We start from the raw sequence: 24,797 nt of genomic DNA on the forward strand, positions 1-24,797 counted from the left end.
CCGCCGTACGGGTGTATGGCTGTGCGCCCTGTTCTCGGAAGCGTCAACGGCTTTCCGGCATGCGGATTTCAGGTACGTGCAAATGCGTTTCGCCCTCCTATTGAGCTCCGGCGCAAAGCGTGCAATATTTCATGTGAAAGATGCAGTGCCCGTCATCATGGTGTGAATTTCGAGCGGCAAACGAGAACTTTGGCATTTAGAGCACACCGCGGCTGCTAAGTTAGCGTGGAAATTGTTTTACGTTACCGTAATATGTTGCTGTCAGTCTAATCTGCGGCTTGTGGACAGCTAGCCCATTGACTTTTGCTTGTGGCAGCGATAAGTATATAAATGGAAGCGGTAATAATTTTCGAGAGCAGAGAGTTGTTTCGCTCGATGTTTGGTCGTGTTCATGGCGTTATGAAAGCTAGAAAACTAACTGGCTTTATCGTGCTTAGTTCCAACTCCAAGGGGCGTAACGTTGGCGCTGTATATGCTTGTTTTCGGTGTCACGAGTACCACTTTCATGCTTTTGTTGCATGAGAGGTAGCTGCTGCATGCCGTCTGGGCAGAATACAACAAAAGCAATTTCCTCACTTTCATACGTATGCAGTGTGACGTAACAAAATTTCCAGCGTTTTATTCGGAGCGTAAATATCCAGTATAGTTTAGTAAGAAACTCGAATTCTGTCTTAGCTTAGTAGGCGTGAAACAAGTGAAACTCTTTCCTTTTTGAATTCGCCCGCAGATGCGTCATCGGGTAATTCACAGTAGCTTCGCTACGTGAGTTGTTTTATGCGCCAATATTGCCTGGTTAAGTATCCTGTTAATTTATGCCGACGCTCGTTCATCTTGATTTTAAGCGGTTACTATCCCCGAGTACCGGACGATGCCAAACTTGTGAGGTGTAGCAAACGCGGGAAATTCAATGTGGCGTGGCTGCAAGTTCCTGTTTTTACGTTTCTTGCATTCAAAGCCAACAGAGTATCACTGATTTATTTTCCATTTCTGCTGTACTTGATCAATCTAATGTGTCAACTGCATTTGCTCTTTAATGTTCTCCATTTACTGTGTATTCAGCTTGGCTGCCGTCCTCTCTTCAGAGGATGCTGCTGTGATAGCTCTTTCGTATAGCACATGCCTCTAGGCCCTTGTGTTTCAAGGGCTCTGGCGAGGCAGCAGTGCTCCAAGTAATTTTACCATCCTGTATATTTTCTATTTTGCATCATTCTTCCACGATGGATTTTAATGTTCATACTATTTGTCATTAGTCATCGCCATAATTTTATAGCACGTAGATTTTACGCACTTTACAGCGACAATTTTTAGGCCAGTTTACAGCCAAGTTACATCTTCCATAATACATCGTCAACATTACCACTTGTCATGGCCCCCTTTGGCCAAACGTGGCCCTTGCGCCATAAAACACCACACATCATCATCATCAGCTTGGCTGCCAGAAAATGCTTGAATTTCTTTCAGTATCCAAGTGACGAAATATTCCACTGACGGCCGTGTGTGAAACACGCAAGATGACAAAACTGATAGCAAAATGATGAGATCTTTCTTTTATAGCGTTTGGACTCGACTTTTGGTGAGGCTGTCGATCGACCTTGGGCCTGGTGACAGCACACCCGACATCGCCAAAGTGCGGCCTATCAGTTGAGTGCCCCCGAATGGACCATCAACATCGGAAACTGAAGCAGAGCCAGGTAGGGCCAATTTTTACTTTGGAACAGAATACTGACAGCTGCCTCTTTTTTTAAGAACTAAATAACATATTTACAAACCAATCCTTTCTCTTTGTGCAGCCTACATAGAATTGTTTTTTGTTCTTATACAGACCTTCAGAAAGCAGTTCTTCTGAACCCTTTTTGCATGCACAAATAAATAAAGAGGAGTTCACTTTCTGAAGAAATTGATGCACTGAAATGTGCGTTCGACACACAATGAGATGCAAGGTAACCAACAACTTTAAAGCGGTAAAAAAACAAGTTTGAAACAAGTTCTAACATCATAACCCGCCTTGGCATACGGATCTAAATATAACAGCAACAGAGGTGCATGCAGAGAAGTGTTTGTAAATGTTTGCAAGATATGTACATTGTCCATGAAATTGTTTTATTTACTTAGAGCTTCTTGGTCCCATGGCAGTGCAGTAAAAGCTCAAAATTATGCCCCTGCTCCTAATAAAGCACCTTTAGATATTAAAATTAAATTATGGGCTTTTACATACCAAAGTCACAGCCTGAAGTTTTGGGAACCTGGCCTTCTTTAATGTACACCTGAATGTAAGTGCATAAGCGTTATTGCATTTTACCCTCATTGGAGGGCAGCTGTCATGGCCTAGATTGAAGCTGGGACCAGCATGACTGAGCAGCATGGCATCATAGTAAGTGGGCTATAACACTAGGTCAAAATGAGAAATACTGCTTAGAACTACCAACTTCTTGGCTCACAAGCACTTTGCACTAAGTTAAAGGAGTATGGAGTACTGACAGCGACTGTTTATGTGCCAATTTCTTTTTAACCTGACTCCATTATTAAAGTGCGAAGCTTCAATTAGTCAAAACCAGCCTAAATTACAGAACCAGCTCAAAACACGCACCATGTATAGCTGGATTTGGACATGAAAATGGAGTCAATTCATGTCGCCGAAAATGGAGGTGGCAGTCACACTATTTCATGCATTTTGCCTAAAACGTAGTCAATAATTAATCAATTTCTAAAATATTCTTTTCAAAAAGTTTTTTTTCAAGCATGAAAGGAGGAGCCAAATGGTGTTCAGGTGTACGAGCGGTTAGTTGCACGGCACTTGCATGTGTTCACTGGCTTCTTTCAAGCTTGAAAGAAACATTTGTTGCACCTATTGAGCAGTAGAAAGCTGGATTGGGAATTTTTCAGGGTGCTCTACAATTTTCGCACTGACACTTTTGCTTTGAATATAATATTTGAGCAGTTAAGTAATCGTTGTTAACTAATTACCTAATTACGAAAAATGCAAGAATTGGTTTCACTTCCTCAAAACAATGGCAAACGACATTACCTTGGTGCTGTCCAGCTACGTTGCAGTTGTACATATTTAAAGCTTGCATGTGTTATACAGACCACCTGGTAATTACAAGGCATATATAGAAGTGGCTAAGTTGTGTAAGCCAGCCATGTGTAGCGAATCATGAGAAACAGCCATGTTTCTTTGACTTAAGGGCATGATAAGATTGACATGCTCGACACCTTGTATCAGTGTGTTCTAGGCCTGTTCGTAGTTTAGCTACTACATAAACAATATTTCTCCACGTGTAAGCTCATATGCATCTTTCAAGTATGTTGCCTCGTGTGTCCAAAATAAACCATCCTCGCGCTTCCTTCATTATGTCTTTATCTGTTGCTGTGCTAAATTTTTAACATGCAACTGCACAAATTTTCATCTAGTTTTCATGTTTCCTCGTTGTTTGGTGGCTTTATTTCTGAACAAGTTGTTTTCGTTAAACCCTGTTGCACACAGCAGTACACAGCATTTCTGCCTAGAGTGGAAATGGTTTTTTTTTTCAGATTGACATAAATACACCTTGCCTGGGCAATGTAAGGCATTCTACATAACACTGCCATGCAATAATGTTTATATTGTATTCCAGCATCATGCAGAACTGTTTACTTACCGGATTAGAATATGTATAAGTGTTGGAAGTAACAGAACTGGAAGAAGCCAGCAGATAATGAGGCCAAGGAAAGCATACAGGAACATGTGTTAAGTTTTTTTATATGAAGTATAGAAATGATAAATTCTGGGTAAGTGAAAGTGGATTAAAAGATATCCACCTGTGGGTGGAGAACGGACCCATAACCTTCACATTACACATGTGATATACTAACCACTGTGGTACTACTGCCGTGTTCGAGCGTCGACAATCTTAGGGGCCATTGTGGACGGTTGAATGCTGCCTCGGTGGCACAGTGGTTAGTGCATCGCATGCCTAATGCAAAGGCTGTAGGTTCGTTCTCCCCCCATGCCTGGTTGTTATTTTTTTACCATTTTCATTTCCCTTTATCATTTCTACATTTAAATAGAAAATTACAAATAAGTTTCCACGTGCCTTCCCTGGCATCTTCCAGCTGTGATTCAGAAAAATTTTGACCCTCAGTATCCTTTCTTCTCCTTTGGAAGAACAGGAGCTTCATTTTAAAAATAATGAATTCACCTTGTTCAGTATCTCAATGTGGTCTCAAATCTTATCATAGCATGTGTATTACTAAGTGAAGTTTTTGTTAAGATGATATAGCATGGGACCTAATTAGTAGCCTTTGTGTACAGATATATGACTAGTCTAATAAATAGGAGGATTTTAAGAAGCACTTCTAACATGGTCTGAGCATGTGTTTAAAAAAACTAATCTAGCATGATTTCAGGCATAACTGTTGCCCCTGAAAAATATTTGGATAATATGCATTGGCATTGTTTTTAGAGAGCACCAATACTGCTTTGATAGAGGTAGCCTCGTGGAACATGAAGCATCGCTTCTTGCTGAGTCAAGGAAATATTTGCATATCTGAGGTGCATGTGTCATAAGCTCGAATGCTGTTTAGAGGCTGCTAATAAGAAAATTACTTGACTTGCCTTCCAGAGATTGCTTCAGTAGTCTATGCTACTCCATCATAAACAATTTACCAGGGTGAACATTCACCACAGTTGGCTTTGCAATGTTTATGCAAAATACCACTATTGGTTACTAGACATGTGACTGCACTAAAACTTGGAATTAATGACCAGTAAGATTTATGGGACCAGCAAAACTTAGTTTATTACTCCAGAACAAAATGCGAGGCACTTCGGTTATTTCTGCCATAGAGTTTCTTACAGTAATTACTAGAGGGAACTCTGGCGCTGCAGTCGTACCACCATGGGAATGATGGGAAGCACATGGATTTGTCGGATAATCGTGCTTGTGAATTCAGACGTTCTTGTGGCTTCGTATATTATACGCTATATAAATCTCATTGCCGTAAATTTCAGCGCAGTCTATACTCTTCGAAGTGCAGAAGACGGCGTCAACACGCACAATTGCTATTAATTGCAACGATTGAGCTTGTCCAGGTAGCCAAATCGAAGGGCGCCAAGCGTCTCAAGGCACTGGTATGCCCGCGATAAATTCATCAGGGCGTTGCACTCGCTTGTCGTTACATGCCTCCGTGGCTTAATGGTTTCAATATCAGACTTCTGTTCTAGAGTTCCTGTGTCTGAATCCTGTCGTCGGACGATTTTCATGTTTATTTATTTATTACACAGTATATTGTTGAGAATGACTAGTTTACAAAGTCACAAAGCCGTTTGAAGCCAAACAGATGAAGTTTAGGCAAATCCATGTACTTCCCATAATTTCCATGCTGCTACAGCCGTTCTTGTTTGATCTCCTGTGGACACTAACGTCAGAGTTCCCTCTAGTAATTATTGTATGAAACTCTGATTTCTGCGCCTCACTCGTGCAGAAGCGGCACCACACCTGCTGCGTAAACATGCACTACCTTTCGGCCAAGTGCAGGGAGTGCTGTGAACTCGCCCTGTACAAAGCCTGCACTAAGTAAAACGAATCACAACGTGCAGGTGCTGCCACGTTGAACTGGTGGAATGAGGAGTGAAATTCAGCACCTCCTGAACTAGTTCAGAAAGTGCAGGTTAATCTAGTGGAGATTATATAGTAACAGAAGTTGAGTGATTCTGCGTTACATTCACGAAATATACTTCATGATACTTTTCCATTTATTTCATCAGTTATTAAGAATCCCTTTTGCATTGTTGGACAAAACTACAGAATGCCAACATATTTTCTAGCATTCACTGGTAACAAACATGTCAAAACTTGTTCTAGTGTCTGGATTGCCGCTTTAGCCGTTAACCCCCAAGTTAATTCCGGAAAAATGCACCAAATTTTTTACGTACTCAATTTTTCGGCGTCATTCTCATTCTAAAAATATATTACTTCATTGGTCTCTGGTTAGAAATAACACAAAAATAAGAGCTGCTCTTGAGGGCAGCTTTCCCTCAATGCCGACTGTAACTCATCTTTGACAATACGAGCAGCATAACATCGGGCAGAAAGAGTGCAACTCGTCATTGGCGATATTGGTACTACCTCCAGTCACTAGTACAGCTTGGGATCAATGGTTAAATGTTGCGACTTTGTTGATGCCCAATTTTAATTCTGCAGCTGTTACACTTGGGTGTAGCATGTGTATGTACGTGTGCATGCATTAAAATGACTTCACGCTAGAGCAAAGCAACTGTAGTGCAGAGAGGCATTAGTCATCTTTATATATTTGCTTTGTAAAGATGCACTAAGTTTATTTTTTGCAGTATAGGCTTGGCGCTAATTGGCCAAAGATGCCCTTGTGCTACTAAAACCTATCAATTAATTCGCTTTTTGCAGTAGCAGGTGCTTATTCCTTTTTCAGGATCGGTCTGTGAGTTTTAATTTGTTTTTCTTGAACTGTGCAATTTCCACTCACAGGACTGCATGTCATGTGAAGTGTTCCTTTTTCAATCAAGAATGTTGAGGTTGTGTTTGTGAAACTAGATTTCTTGCCTCAAACGAGCTTGTACAAACTGACCAAGCTGATAATTCTACCTGCTTATATATTAAATGTGTTGCGGTTATGAACCCTCATAATGAATGACACACAGTATAAAAATTTTATCTAATAAAACGATTTAATGAAATTTTTCATGTTTTTCGCGTTCGTGTTCACTTCTCTACTGTCGTGTCCTGTCTGCATGTCTCGCCTCTTTTTTTTGCATATTAAATATCGTATAAACTTAACCATGCTTTTTTACCACAATGCAGGGGGAAAAAGCTCTGGTAACACCATGCATTCAGTACGTGTATGCAAGCAACCTCCTTCATGTGGACCAAGAACTACTCTGCAGTGTCTCACAGTCTTCCATGCGAAGCCCTCAACATTCTCGTCTCAGTGGAATGGCTGCCCATCTATCTGCGTGTCCATCACCAAGACGGCTAGTTGTAAAGCTCCTGTACCCGTTTAAGAAAGCTTAATGATTTTTTTATTTAGTTTTCACGGTTGGCCGTAGAATCTTAACATTTTTGATGTTTCTAACGTTTTTACCTGGCACAAAGTGGCGCAATAACTTTAAACCAGTGTAATGTATTTAAGTGATGCTCACTCTAATGCCTATCTGGTTTTGTTTGTGTTTAAGAAATTTGAATGTCTGATGAGGTAACAGCATTTAAATTTGTCATCGTGGCTTGGTTCAATGAGCTGCTAGGAAATAAGATGCAAAACTTATCACATGCCAGTTGTAGCATTTTTGTATTCATGACTAAAGTATACACGTTTCAAAAGATGGAAAGTGGGGAAAAAAAGCCTCAAGAACATAATCATCCTAGGATTGTCATGTCCTTACAACTCTGCAATGACTAATGCCTCATGCATCTTGGGAGCACAATGGTCGCAATGCCTACACGTATACTTGATAAGAGACTAGCTTGCAAAAATTTAGTTGAGAGTTAGCGCTCATCCTGTCTGCTTCTAGTCTGTGTCCATGCCACTTCGCGCTACAATCCACGATCATGTTACTGTACCAACTCGCCCAACTTTTTATCCTTGTGTTAAAGACACACTCAGACTTGTTCTTACTTATGTGACCGGTTATTTTTGTGCTTTATAATAAGATGCAGTGCTTTTCGAATGAAAACCTGATATTTAGTAGTGAGGTTATTTAAAAAAAACTGTTCTGCTTCAAATTTAATTGAGCAAGCCTGTGCCATTATTCGGTGCTTATGTCTTTGTATTGGTATGGTTTTACTCATCTTCCTTTTTACTTTTAAAATGTGCAAACATTATTATGTAACCATTTCTCTTGAATGAAATAAATACTTCTGACATTTCGTCACAAATTTTACAATGATGTTGTTCAATTACGTAACCTTAGACTAGCTGATTGTTGTTCTGGTAGCTTAACTTACAATGCCTTTGCAATATTCAATGCAAGCACATGGTGAAAAATAAACTAAGTTATTGGGTATAAGCAGGTATCTTTCAGTAAATGGAGCATACATATATTTCAGGAAATAGTGCATGCTTATATATTGAACAGCAAGGACAGCTACACATGCTGTTTTGTTCGTAAATGCTGAAACATGATTCGACGTGGAAGCACTTTGTTCTTTGGCTTTGAGTGCTACCTTTAAGTCATGTGTCAAAGTAGTAGTAGAAGCATCCCGTGGCGATAAATGACAACTTTGATGAATAGAGGTGTAAAATGTGTGCTTAAAACGGCAAAAAACTGTTTGACAGGCAAACATATGCTTCTGTAGTACTGTACTTGTTACCGTCGCCAATCCATGCATTGCTTGTGCTCTATTGCATTCAATATGAGCTACAACAACGAGTTGTGGTGTCTTTCCCTCCTGGTCGAGCTGGTGTTGCGAAAATGTTTGACCAAGAAAAGTGGAGGTTTTTAATTATTTCTGAAATGCATTTAACTATGCTTTTGGCTGTGTGCTGTTTCCACGGGGTTATAAGTACTGGTGCACCAAGGTGCGGGAGATCCTGTGTCCTTAGTGCAGCGCGCATTGTTATTGCGCTCTGCATCCGACCGGCAGTGTACTATCACTGCAGAGGAAGATTACGAAAAGCATGGCCTGTGTGCCTTGCTGCAATGGTGAAACCTTCAATTGTTTGCCTGAAAGGGTCGCACGTTATGCTACCACATGACGGACCAGAAGCGCAATATGACGACGCCTCACAGATTCTGGCTCATACTGAACAAGGTAGTACCGTAGCTAAGGCTAGGCAGCATTCACAACAGCTAGTCTGCCCATTAACTACATGGCTGTAGTGAACGCTAAAATACTTGCAGGGATAACACCCTTTTGGAAGCGTCTTGTCCATGCTACACCCATATTGAAAGGGTGGTGTCTCTGTTACACCCCATATAGAAAGGGTGTTGTTATCTTTACACCCATAGGCGAGGTGACGTCATATTAACACCCCTTCTCTTGTAGGGTGTTAATTTGCACCCTTTGCTTGAGGTGTAGCAATACACCCAAAAAGGGTGTCACCCATGGGACAAGTCATTTACACCCTTAAGGGTGTTAAAATTTTTAGAGTGTACGACTGGCCCCATAGGGTATCACAAGAAAATTATTTCTGACAACATGCCCCGTGACAATGGGGAAATACACGAAGGACAACGCGGCACAGGAAACACTATCCATGACAAAAAACATCGTGTGCACGTCCAACGCTAAAGGAATCGGCGCCTTTCTCTATGTGCAACTTCTTGCACGCGCATTGGCAATGTTGAGTTTTGCGAGCAACCTAATGGGGCGTCAAGTTAAAGAAAGGGGGGTTTGGAGGAATGGGGTCTTACTGCACGGTAAATGTGCCAGTCTAAATGCGGCAAAGACGAACACGTTAACGAGTATCTTCACATGTTTTCCCTCGTGACCAATCGTGAGCCGAATTCGGAAGGGGTCGCACGCTAGTCTCGACATAATACCCACTGCCCTAAGTATTCTCTCATGAAGTGCTGAAACCTTACGATAGGATGAAGCAAATAAAAAACGAGAAAAGTGCGTCCCGTTGGTGCTGGGAATTGTTTGCGCGCATATCACAATTTAGGATGTATGTGGCCCGCTGTCCTGCAAATGGTTTTTAAAGGAGCATGCTCTCATATTCACTTGAGCGCATATACTCTACCGCACGCTCCTATAAGATCCCGCGTGGCAAACGTAGTGGCAGGAAAATCAACTTTAATTTGGTTGTGAAACTCTAGTTATCTTAGTTTGGACACCGAAGCAGTCTCGGAATGACAGACCTGGCATCATCTACACTTTTTTTTACATCAAGACAGGAAGACTGGCAGCAACATTTTCTGACATTGTGTAGGAAACACACTAGATATCATCACTTTGCTCGTAAAAAAACAAACAGAGACCGCCACAGCGTAGAAAAAGAATTCATAGTAAATTCTGTTAAATTGGGTTGATTTTCTGTGCCAAAATCAGGATTTTATTGTGAGCCATGCTGTAGTCTGGGAATCCGGATTAAGCATTAATCTTCTGTAGCGTGAAACTAAGTCCAAGTACACGAGCGTTATTGCATATTCACCCCACCAAAATGCGGTCGCTGCCGTAGGTAGCAAACCAGCGACCTCGATCTTAGCAGCGCACCGTTTTAGTCACCGAGCTAGTGCTTCAGTGATCACTGTGTCGTAGCGAGTCCATGTTTGAAGACGTCGACACTACGCCAACCTCCTCTTTACCAAAATGAAAAGTTATTCACAGCGACAATGGGTATATAGTAAATTATTAATTACTCTGTGACCTCTACTAGTAATTTTTTAAAGCCTAGAGGGAATTGTAAGTTCGCTCGACGCAAAAAAAGTCAAGTCAGTAATATTACGTAAGTACTGCTTTAAAATTAATTATTTGCTCGGGGATAACTAGAAGGTTCCTCTTCAAATACACGCACAGAAATTATCTCATGGAGTCAAATTAACACAAAAATTATCTCATGGAACAACCGACAGGGCGATTAGAATAAAATTTGCTGCAGAAGGGTAAATTCAGGAATTGCCGGAAGCAGAAGTTTCATTTAGAAAGTCGGACTTTTTTGCGAAAGTTGTCTAAAATTGGTAATTCTGGGAAAAAAAGAGCACTTGACGTCGAATGTTTCCAAATCTGGAACTCAGCACCGAAAACACATAACGCACTTCCATGAAACACATCTATTGACGTATGACTTTCTCTATATCACTTTAGACCTTATGGAAATGTTTTACAATACTTACTAGGGTTTCGCAAAGTTCGCTCTAACAGGTTCATTGTATGTTCGAGAGCAGTGCATATTACATCAATTTTATGGTCTTTGGATGTAATAATACTTGAGTTTACATAATGCTGATGACCTTATTACTCAATTACGGGCTCAAAAACAGTGCATTTTTTAGTTTTGTCTTCTTGAAGAGATCTTAATAAATATTCGATGGGCTAAATAAAAAAAATCTGCAGTCTAAATTCTCTTTTCTTACCTTATTTAAAGTGCAACAAACAATCAATACCGCTGTAGTAGTCAGAGAGAAAGCAATTTCTCCGTTGCGATGCATTGAGATAGGAACTTGTGTTGTCAAGGTTCTTCTCAAAGACGGCCACGTTTGACCTTGCCAGAAAGCACACGCTCACACAAACCACAAGCAAATGGAAACGGGTTGCAGCATTTTGGCTTTCTTCGCGGCGTGTCCGTTTTCTGTTTTCTCACGATGTCAAGTATGCACCAACCATGCCAACAAAACATGCCGAAGGATGGCACGGTTGGCACGTCGGCGTTGCGTTTGAGCTGACCCCACAAGCACGCATCTCAAGTTTAAGTGATTTACACAAGCTTGCCGCGTTCGTGGAGATAAGAAAAGTTTGGTAACAACCATCAACACTTACGCTGCAGTTAGACATTTCAAGCAGTTACGCCGAAAAGGTGTGCTATATTGTTTCGTGACAGTTAAGTATTGTCACGTTGTCGTGTCGGTGAAGAAGAGGACACTGCCAATGGCGTGAGTTCAGATAGGATGTTATTGGGCGAACTTGTGCCCAGAGAAATACGAACAAAACTCAGAGCAAGACGATAGCAACGAGCATAATCGTACATTCCATGGCAATCGCTGGTGCTCGCATACGTTCCGAAATGTACGACAAGGTTTGCGTCACGCACGCATTAGGCAAAAACTATTGCACTAAAGAATCGGCGACGACATTCGGGAAAGTTCCGATTCGCGAACGCGCGTCCTGCGCACAGCGACAACCTTGTAACGGAGGTTGACCTGTCAAAAACGATCACCCAAGCAAGATAAACAATGTGCGCGCGTCAGCATTGTCCCGCTTTGTAAGGGCGAGGCGATGACGAAACACTTCAGTAAAAACAAAGAATCATTTGATTGGGCCGGGTCTGTGCCCTCAAAAAAAAGCTCTAACTCAGCAGCTGGCGATTGTGGCAGGCAGAGTAGCTATCGGCTGATCAGAACAAAAATACCTGCTCCTCGGTCCCTATTTGTACTCGACGTAGAGTTTCTCGAAAACACTTGTATAGAAAGGACAGTGTTTAGGAATGAGATGAAAGCCTCGCGTTTATGACATACGTAGATAAGGTGATGACAACATGACATCGAGAAAACACTGGTAGCGGCCACGTGCAGAGGTAATGCAGAACACGCGCTTCAAGACGCAGAAGACAAAGTAGTTGCGCGAGAGGCGATAATGAAAGTAAAGTCAACGTATCAAGTGGCGGTGTCATTCCTGACCATCTGCACGCGCAGGTGCTGCACATTTCAATATTTATTGCACATCACACAGAAATAAACTCCAATTTCAAAACTTTTTTCTAATAGTTCTTTTTTTCAAGCTACTCAACTTTCCTCCAACAAACTCCTGTTTCTGATATGACAAGCAGTAGAAAGGACCTAGAAAAATGCGATTACTATTATTTCTTTTGCACCTATCTTGAAAGAAGCAAACCTGGCGCCTTATGTAAGTAGGGGCTCCACAAAGCTCCTGGCTTTCGTTCGCGACTTGAGCCTCGCATATGTACAAAGAAAAAAAAACTTTGGCATGATTCGGAGTTCGAGGTAGAACGGACTTACGGACGAATGCGAACAGGTCGGAGGCTTCACGGATGTCATTAACGCGTACACGAAGAACAACGGCACGGCAGATGTCGGGCGAGTGAATCGATCTCGCGTAGTACCGAGAAGATGGGAGATTTGCGAGATTTCGCAAATGCACGTTAGGGGACGGAATGGGAGACACCGGAGGTGTGAGTAAAGATTGATTTTGCCATTACGACCTTCCCAAGCAAGCTGGTGCCTCCACATCGTGCCATCTGTCACAAAAGAACATTCCTTCCCATTTGATATGTTATTTCCAATAATGATAGCGCATCTGAACTGGGAATGAATACCAAAAGAGAACGCAATGAATAAAGGAATGTATTTGCAACAATGCGTCAAGAAGCAAGCTGGGTGGTAGTTCACGGTCTTATCTGCGGCAAAGAACATCCACTGTGATCGCTCACTGCGGACATCTACCGTATTTATTGGCATGTAGTCCGCGGACTGGACGTTTCTAAATGTCGAAACTTCGTGTGGTGCAGCCTATGTAAGGGTGTGTACTTTACATGTAGGTTTTGTAATCGCAGACGCACTTCATAAAAAACAAGGCCTGACTTCGCCTAGAAGGCTTACAGTGATAAATCACAGCAATGTCCGTCACACTGTGTAACATTATGCATTCTAATAAAAGACCTGTGGTCGTACTCTTCGACAACTTGCTTTCTTACGCACTGTACAATGGTGATACATACACATGACATGACCAGAACTTTATTTGAGTCCTGAAGGACTGAGATCTTGGGGAGCTAAAACCGAAGGCTTCCGCAGATCAAGTCGGTGGCCAGGCTTGTAACGAGGTCAACATCCACAAAGATCCATTATGTACTTTCCATGAAATTGTTTCCCATTATCGACTGGGCAGGAGGACAATTCCACCCCCTCACCCTAAATTGAACAAACCTCAGGCTAGCACACTCAGACTTCTGCAAACTCGTTCGTATCCCACTCCTCGGTCTCTCAAGAGGAAATATCCTGCCCGTTCACAGTCGTACCCCAAATGTGGTCATTGCTCATGCTCTGGCTGTGCCCAGCCCTTAACGCCTCTTTACCCATCACGAAAGAACAATGGCAGGAATCTCTCAAGAGCAGCAATCGCCACATGCAACTCCAGGCTGTCCAGAGGGCCCACGACATACACAGATTTCCAAAAAAATTATTTTCATCTGAAGTTCTACCCTGAGCTGCGCACACCGGGTGCGGACTACACTCCGGAATATATGGTAGTTAGAAAAGTGTGCAGACAATGCTTGCTGAAAAGAACTTCATGGTTTAGGCCATCTGCTGAAAATCGATGGTGTGGCCTTGCGTGATAGCAGAGTATGCCTCCTCCTCAGGGCTTGCCGGATGGGATGGACTCGTGTATGGGATTTATCGAGTTAGATTTCTAGTCACTAGTGCCATCGCCTTAGTCCAGAGGCGGATTGATGGAGAAGGGCAATGTAATGCGGATTTTTGTGTGTAGACAGATGTGAGCTTGATATAGAATTTTACTATGATGTTGCCTTCAATATATATATATTATATATATATATATATATATATATATATATATATATATATATATATATATATATATATATATATATATATATATATATATATCGCACCATGGCGTTTATTGGAATTGCCGTTGTCACACTTCCCCTTCACTCGCACCTTGTCCGTGCACTGCAAAGCTCATTCTTTTCCTGCTGCTTATGCTTATTCGACAGTAAACAGACTAGACGTGTGGCTAGGGCCAAAAATAAATCAGGGCACCAGAAAAAGAAGTGCTTTACATATTTATTTCACACATGTTTACCCGTCTGGATAATTGTGCCATTTTTTTCTTTGGCTTGTTCAGGATATTACCTTCAAACTATCGTCGTGATGGGACGAATAAGCGAAGAACGACAGCGTTTGAGACTTAACAACGGAAACCGGGATTGGTTCTCTGGAGGAGCATTCTTATCAGACGAGCATGCACATATAGGCGCGTCTCATCCGTAGTAGTTCTGGGCACAGCCCGCATTCCACGGTTGCTGCTGTCAATGCCCAGAATTTGTAGTTGTTCTCACCTGCGTCCCACCCCTGCCGTATCGTTACAATACGCCACTTCTGCACAACGCGTTGTTCCATGAACACTGATCGTGCCGTTTTTCTATACTTTTCTGTGTATTTTAGCGGGTGGTACTACCTAACTATCGTATGCAGTGTGACCCACTACTGAGTGTGTTGCTGTTTTGTTACGTTTAATTTTTTTTTTCTTCTAGTAGACGAAACTGTATTGAACATTTTCGTCGAAGCCGAGAAATGCGCAAGAATGCGTTTCCATTTTTATTTTACGTCAAGCAGACATTTCGGGGGCGGGGGGGAAGGAGAGGAAGGAAAGGAAAAGAAAGAAAGAAAGAAGGAAAGAAAGGAAGAAAGAAAGAAAAAAGGAAAGAAAGGAAGAACTTCAGCCATAGAGAGGGACAACAATTTTGACGTGGCGGTGTTCACGCGAGTCTCTCTAAATTGTTTATTTCTCTTCTTATGCCCCCCTGCCCGTCTTGCATTGCGATCGTCGCTCCACCTATCAACCTTTCAACGCCATCTCTCTTCGGAATTTGCTTTCGATGTCGTCTACGAGAGAACCGCGTGGCAGACGCTTCTCGCTCTCAAGAGGGGCGTCTGTGCATTGCTCGTCGAAGATACGCTCAAGGTTGCCCGCAGTTCGGAATGAAGTGCGCTCTTCTATTTTGCATATTGAGAGCTGCGAGCTAACTCCCAGGAGAAGCCGCATCTGCACCTCGAACTTTTAAGGGAGCACGAATGCAGTGCGCGTTCCCCCTTTGCCTCAAAGCGTCTTTATTTTCTACCGCTCCGCACTACTCCCGTGCCCTGGTTTTCTTATCTGCCTTCCTTCGTCCTTCAATACTTGCTTTTTTCTTTCCATTTTTTTCCATTTACTTGTCCTCTCCACATTCAACTCTGCGATGCTCACTTCACCTCCTCTCAACCTTCCCCGATACGGTTCCGCTCGTGCTAAATGCTTCGTTTCTTTGCTCACTAACTCAAAACCTTAATTGCGTTCTTCCTTTCTTCTATATTAGTTCTTTACGTTCCAAGTTGCTTATGTAAACTTTATCCCAAACTCTCCGTCTTGCCTCTCCTTTTCCTCGTTCCAAACGTATTACGGTGATGGCGAGGTGATAACTCGATTATTCTTGTCGTGCCGCTGCCTCTAATCATGACGAAAATATCTTACAAGGGCTGCAACCTAGAGCCGCCGCTTCTGTTGTGCTCGCCTTTTCGTCGTCTTCGTCTAGTCAGAGCAGCTGCTTGTCAAATATGAACTGTATTGAACTGGACCTTGACATTCTGGGTATTGTCTTTGGGAGGCTACCCTATTGTCATAAGGATGTCTGCGTAACTGTTCAGAAGTTTCATGTCTAATTAGGACAAATTTGCGAATTTTTGAAAACGGGGTTATATTACTCCTTTTTTATATGTGATATCAAATTTTCTCATTATTATTTGTTTTCTTATTTGATTAACTTTATTTTCTAATTTATTCGATTCTTGGTCAATCCCAAGTTGGTATGAGCTGCTCATAAAGGCAAACCAAACAATCACCACACTGTTTCGTGGCAGGCAATTGAGCGAGAATGTAAAATACCCTGAATTTATTTATTTGGTTGCCCGACAGGCACAAAACCAGAAAGACACACCAGACAACATGGCACCACACTAGTGTACGCAACTTTCTACCCCACTGGAATGGCGACAAGGCAAGAAGTCACGGGAGCCCACACCAGACAGCACCAGACCACGGTGGTCGGCTCACCAGGCTGCGCCAAACTATTTCGTTTTGCCCACCTTTTGTCACCAGCATGTGGTGAAAATTATTTAAATTCTGGTATATTACGTGTCCAAACCCCGGCGTGATTCGTAGGCGCGTCCATAGTGGTTACTACATATTAGTCCTGACCAGCTGGGTTTCTGTAACCAGCGCCTGAATATAAGTACAGAGGAATCCCTTGCATTTCACCCCAATCAAAATGCAGCCGCGGCCGTCATTGAACCGTCGACTTCGAGCACACCAGCGCAACGCCTTAACAGCTAGGCCATCACGCTGGTCCCAGAATGCAGCATTGGGACGGTAAACACCAGGCAGCACCTGAAAGCAGCAGTAGGTACGCCACCCAGCACCATACTTTGGCACTGCACCTACCTTGCTGCACCAGAATACTGTGGTGTGATTGTGAATATCTGACAGAGCCAGGCCGTAGAAGGGGGCGCACCCATATTCCCTAGACCAATTAGACGTGCACAGAACTCTGCGCCAGACTATGCTTCAGTGCAAATAATTTAGACACGAGACTATTGCCATGTTTACGCTAAATATCCTGACATCGTTCTGGTGCTTTTCAGCTAGGAATTGTTTAATTCGTGCTTTCTCGTTAAGCTTTCTTCAGCAGGCATGCATTTTTTTATTCTTCTTTCTTTGCTTAATTCAGTGTTTCCTTACTCGCTTCCCTCAAGCCTTCACTGCTAGCTTCCATTATTCCTTGTTTGTTCTATCCTCGTATTGCTTTCTTCTTTTTCTTCTCTCGTTTGCTTTGCTTCCTTCCAGACTTCTATGCAAGCTTTTTTCCTTTGCTCGTCTCTAGGTAAATTTATCTCATCTTCTGTGAGTGCGCTGGTTCCTTTCTTGCTTTATTGTCGCCCATATGTCCGTTCAATGAATATTATGAGTTGCGCAGTTAAAGGAACGTTTTATTCACACACGAAAAATGAGAGCCTGAGGTAAGGGACAAAGACGCGACTAAATTAGGACGTATTTTCTCCATACTCATTCAATCTTCGAGGAGATGCAGCGATAGATCTGCGAAGTGCAGAAGAGAGAAATAACGACGGGCTGGTACGACGCAAGGACCCGCAGACCCGGAAGTGCTCGGCCACAGATGAAAGGGCTCAGCGGTTAGGAGGCAAAGAAGCAATTCCGCTCAGAAGTCAGGCAATCACGAAGTCATTTCGCGTTGTTTACCCAATCAATGACGGGGAAAGTTTCTAGCAGCGCATTCCCAAGCCGAAAGCAAGGGATTACGTTTTTCTGTCTCTCTTTTGAATCTCTGCTTTCGCTGGTGTTTGACGTTTTGTGTCGATAGCCTGGTTGCTTTAACCCTTTCTGATAGTGAGGCAAATGGACAGTAAATTGCTTGTCGGCTAGACTGTGGTCGGTTAGATCATCAGAGATGCTACAGTAGGAAGCTTTCAATGTCTTTGGGAGTCTCCTGGCAATCATGGACACTGTCTTTGTTCCACAAAGTCCCAAAGGCAAACACAGTTTGGTAACTAGCTGCTTCTGTGCACGTGACAACACAGATTTTGGGTGCCTGTTTTAGGACTTGCCGATAGAAAGGTCATCTCGCGTCGCAATTCGTTGCTTGTGCAACTTTCAGGAGATGCATCGTCAGCGAGAGTGTCGTAAGCTATCTCAAGCAGACCCAGTGTGTTTTGCTCTTGTAGAAAATAGCCCGAATGAACCTAAACTTAATGCACAACCAAACTGCAAGCGAGCATTTACCATGGCGTAAGCGATATTCGAACTGCCCCGGGTAGCATGTGATCTTTGCAGTACAGGTTTCTTCGGCAATAGCTAGCCATTGAAAAAAGAATATGCCTCACTGATTCAGAAAGAAACCACCGTGACAGCACCTACATAGCGATTGCTGTCAACCTTCGATTCTCAAGGAATAGCGAAATAATGGGCACATCAGAGAAATAAGAAAGCGTGGGGATTGGCGCTTAAGAAACAGCATAGGCGAGTAGACGTGTTCTAAATTAGGGTGGTTTATATCCACTATGACATACAAAAACATATACATGTACTTAGCATGTAGGACTCCCTCCTCACACTAAAGTGTCAAGCAGCTCTATATCCAAGATCCGATCATCAATTTGTCTGTACTCTGCCCTCAAAGCTGTAACAACGCCAAATAACATTGACACGCGTACCTCTCTACCTTTTCTAGGTGAGCGCTAAAAGTGCTAAAGTTATTGAATGCTAAAGTTATTAAGGCGCTTAAGTTAGTTCATTAGTGCTAAAAGTTATCGCTGACCGGAAGACGCGCCTCGCCGTATCAGAATTTTTTGTAATGTTATCACTGGTCCTATCTGTCGGCTATGTTTTTCCCGAGCCTTGTGTATTATCACACGAACAGCGGAGTACATGTTTAGGACTTACGCGAACTCTAACGCTTATGCTTGAACTTTCGACGAGTCATGCGTAAAAGCCGATGCGTGTGGCCAGCAAATCAGCTTTCGATGATCCTCCCCTGTACTCGCCGCTGTCGCTCTGTTTGCACGTTAGTTGTTTTTTAGGCGCAAGTTCGCCCTACAAAGTGTTATTCGGACAACGATCGAAACGGCCACGAGCCACGAAAATTTCTACAAATAAGACGTTTCGGCTCCCGCGCAGGTGCTGAAACGTCTTATTTTTGTGAGCTTTCGTGGTCCGTGTTCATTTTACTTGTCATATATGTTCCCGGCCAAACAAGTTTCCGTCGAAATCTTGATTTCAAAGTGTCAGTTTTGTGACTAGCAGTTGTGCGGTCGTTTTATTTTTCAACATCACTACACCATGACAATATACATAAAAAGATCTAAGTATCGCCATTAGCTGGATTTTCCGCGGAGGTGACAAAAGTGCCTTCTGCCATTAATCCAGAAATTAATTATATTACCGGTAAAGTGGAGTGCTATTGAGAGCTTGTAGAGTCCTACTAGCTCTCGATAGCTTCTAGGAGGTTACAATAAATATAGAGTCACAAAATATAATTCCGTACTTTCGAGGTTCAAGTAAAAACTCAGAGTTAAATACCCACCGCAGACACTGGATGTCTCATAAATCGGGCGTGTGCAAAAAGTAAAGAAATTTTGAGAACTCGTGAGGTATGTATGGTGATTTACCACACCGTGTCCTCTAGTCACTGTCGAGACCAGTGAACCATCTACGGAGAACCAGATTGGCCCCGAACGTCACAAATTCTACTTACTATGAATGAATACACTAACTTACAATTTGTCACTTCTTGCGTCGTGACATTACGCATCGCATCTTTGAACCACTATCACATTGTAGTAAGGCAGTCATCAGATAGCCATCCCGCAGCACGGACAGCCAGCGCCAAAACTTCGCGTCTCTACCATAGCGCCGTAACTAAGATCCTAACGAACAGAGGAAGCACTGTTCAATAAAACATGCACAGCTAATATTGATGCACATGCGTTCAGCTTCTCACAAACGATGAACACCGGCACCCTAGAATTTTGCCGCGCACACACTCGTTGCAACGCGCGTGGCCATGGATATGGATCTTGGCTGCACGCTATGGGCCAAAGAAAACGACTGGAGTGAGTGCCCCTTCACTATCCTTCACTATCCTTCGACTGGAGTGAGTGCCCCTTCACTACCCTTCACTATCCCCTTCACTATCCTTTCTTTTTGGCACATTCAATCTACCGTACCACCGACTTTCGTGGCACATTCATACCGTAACGCATCTTTTTAGGCAGAGCAGCGCGTAGGAAACACGGGCAAATAAATTAAGTAATTTATGGCCTTATATGCGCCGAAACCGCCCAGAGAGTGTTGAGGGACGTCGTAGTGGCAAGCTCTAGGTTAATTTTGAGAACCTGGGTATTTTTTCGCGCTGACCTCATGCTCAGTACAGCCTTTTCTTCTTTTTTTTTGCTATCAACTCTGCTGCAAAGGCTGGGTTCGAACCCACGACCAAACACGGACAAAGATGCACCGCTTGAAAAAAGTACGCGCGCAGGACTGCTGTCCGTATCCCTTCTTAATCCATGGTTTTTTTCGTGCTTCTCGACCCATCTTGGGTGGAACCAATCAACTAACCTGATTCAAAGTTTTCTTGAAATCTGTAGCGCTTTTGCAGGAACGCTGTCTATGGCTAGGATGTGGGAAAAAAGGTGTGTCCGAGATGTTGAAAAAAATCATGTGGGCCGACCCTGTGATAGTGCAGAAAGGGTCCAAGCTCAATGGCACATACCCCTCTGGGCTCTGAGACCTGTTAACGCGTCCTCTCCTTGGCGGCCCGAGCCTCTCTGCTCGTAGAACGAGATTTGCAAACATAATTATCTGTCAAGAAGACATCTGCCTTTGACGCACTCCTCGCTGTGCGGGGCCCAGACAGTCACTCTCAGACTTCTGTAAACAAGCCCTTAACCGAGCCCCGCGGCGCTGGACACAATGTACCCAGAACGGTTCCCAAGCCCGGACTGCCCTCTGTGTGGTGATTATGCAGACTTCGAGCATGTCCTAAGGGGCTGCGTCTCTGCTGGTCCCACTTTCACCCAAGAGGAAATGATGAAGCTCATTAGGGCTCAGGTCCAGACCTCTCAAATCCTGGTAGTCCAGAGGGCTCGGGAGAGGGCCGTCAGGTTTCACCTGATCGTCCCTTAGTGGGCCTAGCCAGGTGATGTGGAGTTTGCTCGCGTATATTGTTGACCAAATAAAGTTGTTTCACTCACTCACTCACCCGGCCTTGAACGGCGCTTATCGCACGTGGGACCCAAAGAAGTCCCAGGGCACGACACTATACAATGACGGAAGAGTTTTTAGGACTTTATGCGCCGGATGAACGTTGAGCAGCATGAAATTCTCGCAGAGCTCGTTCACCACACTCCAGCATCCAAACTGCTGTGGGTGTTCCTCACGGGTCCCGCAAGATGGGGAAAGACCTTTGTCCTCCGTCTGATGATGGAAATTTACAACCGATATTGCAATGAGAGGCCCGACTGCGGATATAACAACTACGTTGTGCGCGTAAGCGCTGTAAAGGTGGTGGCGGAACTAGCAGGAACGACGTTCTTGTGGCGTGCAAGTTGATGCGGCACAATGACGGAGGGCTCCGCGATAGTGATCTAAACACCTTTCGGCCCGCTGTCCCCCAACGTGAAATGTGTGATCATTGACGAAGTGAGTAGGTTATCCGCGGATACCTTCGACCCCGTCGACTCGCGCCACCGTCAAATCACATGCAAGTACGCTGAACCATTCGGAGGCCTGGACGGTGTCGTGCGGTGAGCTGAGGCAACTACCACCTGTCAGAGCGAGTGAAATATTTAAGCACGCTCGATGACACAAGATCTACCAATTGTGCAACCAATTGCAGTTTGCCATAGGGACTGTAAGTCCATGTTCAATATGGTGACCAAGTGAATGGAATTTTAAAGAAAGAACAAGACAAAAGTAAACAACAAAGTTATGTCTTGGGTGTTCTTTCAAGCTATTTACAATAACAACCAAATTAAATAATTTAAAATATATTTAAACAAAACCCACAGCTTATCTGGCCATCTATCTCTACATAGTGGAAGGGCACTGCATTTTTATTTTCCTCCTATTTGTCGATGCACGTTTTGCGAGTAATGGCAGTGCTACTCGTGATCAGCATGGCTGCTGCTAGTAATCTTGACCATTTCGACCTGAAGCACTCCATCGGCATCGTTGCGCCTGCTGTATCCTGCATCCTTCGCCGCAGAAAATGCAGACCTCGTCAGGCCGATTTTTTTAAGGGCAAGGTGAGGGGGGCTTTTTGTCTGCTTTTTCAGTATCTGCTCCAGTTTAACAAAGAAATATCGTTATTGTATAGCGAAAGCCACTCACCGATCGTGGACACCACGGTCCCGACAAAGTAGAAGGCTCCAACGAAGTCCCAGCGGGGCCTCTTGCTCGGGAGCAAATTCCGGGAGGACGCGTTGCCGTGCTCCTCGAGGAGCCGGACCACGTCTTCAGGGTCCACCGTGCCGTTGTACTTGAGCCAGAAGTCGCGCAGCACCTGGTTGTAACGTTCGCGGGCCTCCACTTCCCCGGGTCCCTCTATGGCCCTGAAGAGCAGGGCGCCCAGGATCATGTACACGAGAAGCACCACGCCGAGAAGCACGAAGCGGGCGTTCTCCTCGCGTAGTCGCAGCAACCGTCGACAGCAGCCGCCCTGGCGGCGAGGCAGGTGCCGCTTCATGCAGCAGTACGGAGCCGGCACTTCACCGTCGCAGGTCGTCGCCGGTCTTCTGCCGCGTCTTGCGTGGACGGCGTCGTCATTGCGGATGTGCTCAGCCAAACGTAGTAGCGTAGCACGTGCCGGGTCATTACCTCAAGAAGACGTCGTGAAACGTTCAAGACCCTAACACGATGTAAACGTGAGCGCTGATGTGCCCAGCCAAACATCGTAGAGCAGCACGCAACTGGCCATTAGCACAAGAAGACGTCGCGAATCGTTCGAGACTCTGGCACAATGTAAACGTGAGGTACTCAGCAGTACACCATTCGTCGCCGTTGTCTACTTGGAAAAGTTTCACTTTGAGACGCTCGCGTTATCTGACGCTGAACCTCGGATAAACGTGGTCTCGGGAAAACGAAGCACTGCCTAGGTTCTGCAAATGTTATCGAAGGAATGCACCTTATGGAAGTCCGCGCCATGGAGAGTTGTTTCGAAGGTTCAAGCAAGGAAATTGTTTTGAAGCGGATCGCGTTAGCAGTCACTCTTTTGAACGCGCTGTTCAAGCCACGGAGAAAGCATTGTTCTTGCTAGACCTATTGCTCATTTTGAAAAAGTTTGCTTTCTCCTATTGTCATACTGGTCTAAAAAGAAATCTGGGGTTACTATATAAGGACATATATTTGTAACACATAAATGTTACAAAGGCTCGTCTGGCTCTTTCTGAAGGACATGTGGTCATCCGATGTCAAGCTGAGGTTTCTTATTATAACATATTGAGCAGCCTCTTTTGCTGTTTTTAACATTTTATCGAGGACCTTCTTCTGTTTCTTGTGCAGAATTTCAGTACTATTCTTTCATACAGGCGTTGTGGCAGGACTATGGCGGTGTTTTCGAATGACATTCTTTATCATTTTGCTCAATACACAAATGTGCAATGCCATACTAAAGATCCTGACCATGCATATTTGTTAACACAAACCAATATACTAGAACACATGTTAGAAGCATGTCGCTTGTTACCCAAGATCACCTGGATCATGAAGTTCTTACACAAAGCGTGAAAGAAGCTACTGATTAGCTCACTAAAATGCCCTGATGTCTCTCATCAGCTCAGATGGTCGAGGTACGAATTTTCCTTTAGAATTTGCAACCGTTCTTGTTGAAAATGACCTCATGGAATCATGATGCGCTCCCTAAGGTGCGTTTGACTCTTTGGTTAAGAAAAAATCAAGGTTGTGCTACCGCACAATGAGAAGTTTGTTTTACGCCTGTTTTAAGCCTGTATAGCTCAATGTTTACCTGTGATTTAAACCATTTTAGCCATAAGATTGGTCGTTCACAATTATTGCGCACACTTTGCTACTGGCTGTCAGTCTTTTTTAGCACGACCTAAAATAACGAAACTCTTAGGTGACGTGTCCCACAATGTGAGTAACACATTTTACCAGTGAATGGAAGTATATACCACTTATCGGTTTATATAGACCTATGTGACCTAGACGTAGCTTTACGCAGCTTCTCGAGCATTTTCGCATCTACTAAATATTCTTACTAATAATTTAGAGGAGTATGTATTTGTTGACAAGAACCTAAGAGAAGAAAGGAACGCCTTTCGACCACACCAAAATGTTGACCACGCGCAGGTAAAAGTTTCCAGTCGGGCGATTTATTGGCATTCGCATTCGAGCACTCTTTTCTAAAGAGCATTCAGCGGTGGAAATCACGGTGATTCTTTGGGAGAGATGTAAAGATGGTTGTCAATGCTGAAGAGATACATACACTTGGACATGCTCCTCTGCCATCTCAGCTAAATAAATATTTCAATATTTCTGGAGAGCGTTCTATTCCTAACTCTACCTTATGGGTTTACAAAACTCTACACAAAGAGATCAGTTCTCCAAAGTCACAGCCACTATTATCCTCTGTAGAAACTTACGCGGCCGTTTCAATCATCCTCAGCTGCACGTTTCTTTCAAATGGCAGTAATGCATGAACAAATTAAACCTAGCTTTCAACATCTCTCTACAATGGTGAGCTCATCATATCGTTCTTTGTCGTTTACACCAATATTCCGCTCACGTATGTCCCGCTGCATATGTAAATTGAAACTCGACAGCGAACAATTATCGGCGGTGTTAAACATCTTGCAGACA

At 43.6% G+C, this 24,797-nt stretch overlaps 1 protein-coding gene across 1 annotated transcript in view; it reads right to left on the reverse strand.

The window, feature by feature from the left end:
- The window catches only part of LOC135919683 (potassium channel subfamily K member 12-like), a 118,589-nt gene extending 95,845 nt beyond the window's left edge, over positions 1 to 22,744 (reverse strand). Inside the window, exon 1 of the mRNA XM_065453533.2 lies at positions 22,311 to 22,744. Within this exon, the coding sequence (XP_065309605.2) occupies positions 22,311 to 22,665 (355 nt within the window). The 5' untranslated portion in view covers positions 22,666 to 22,744. The remainder of the gene's footprint in view (positions 1 to 22,310) is intronic.
- Between the last annotated feature and the right edge of the window lie 2,053 nt (positions 22,745 to 24,797).

The sequence above is a fragment of the Dermacentor albipictus genome, chromosome 10 (assembly GCF_038994185.2).
Source record: "Dermacentor albipictus isolate Rhodes 1998 colony chromosome 10, USDA_Dalb.pri_finalv2, whole genome shotgun sequence".
Lineage (NCBI taxonomy): Eukaryota > Metazoa > Arthropoda > Arachnida > Ixodida > Ixodidae > Dermacentor > Dermacentor albipictus.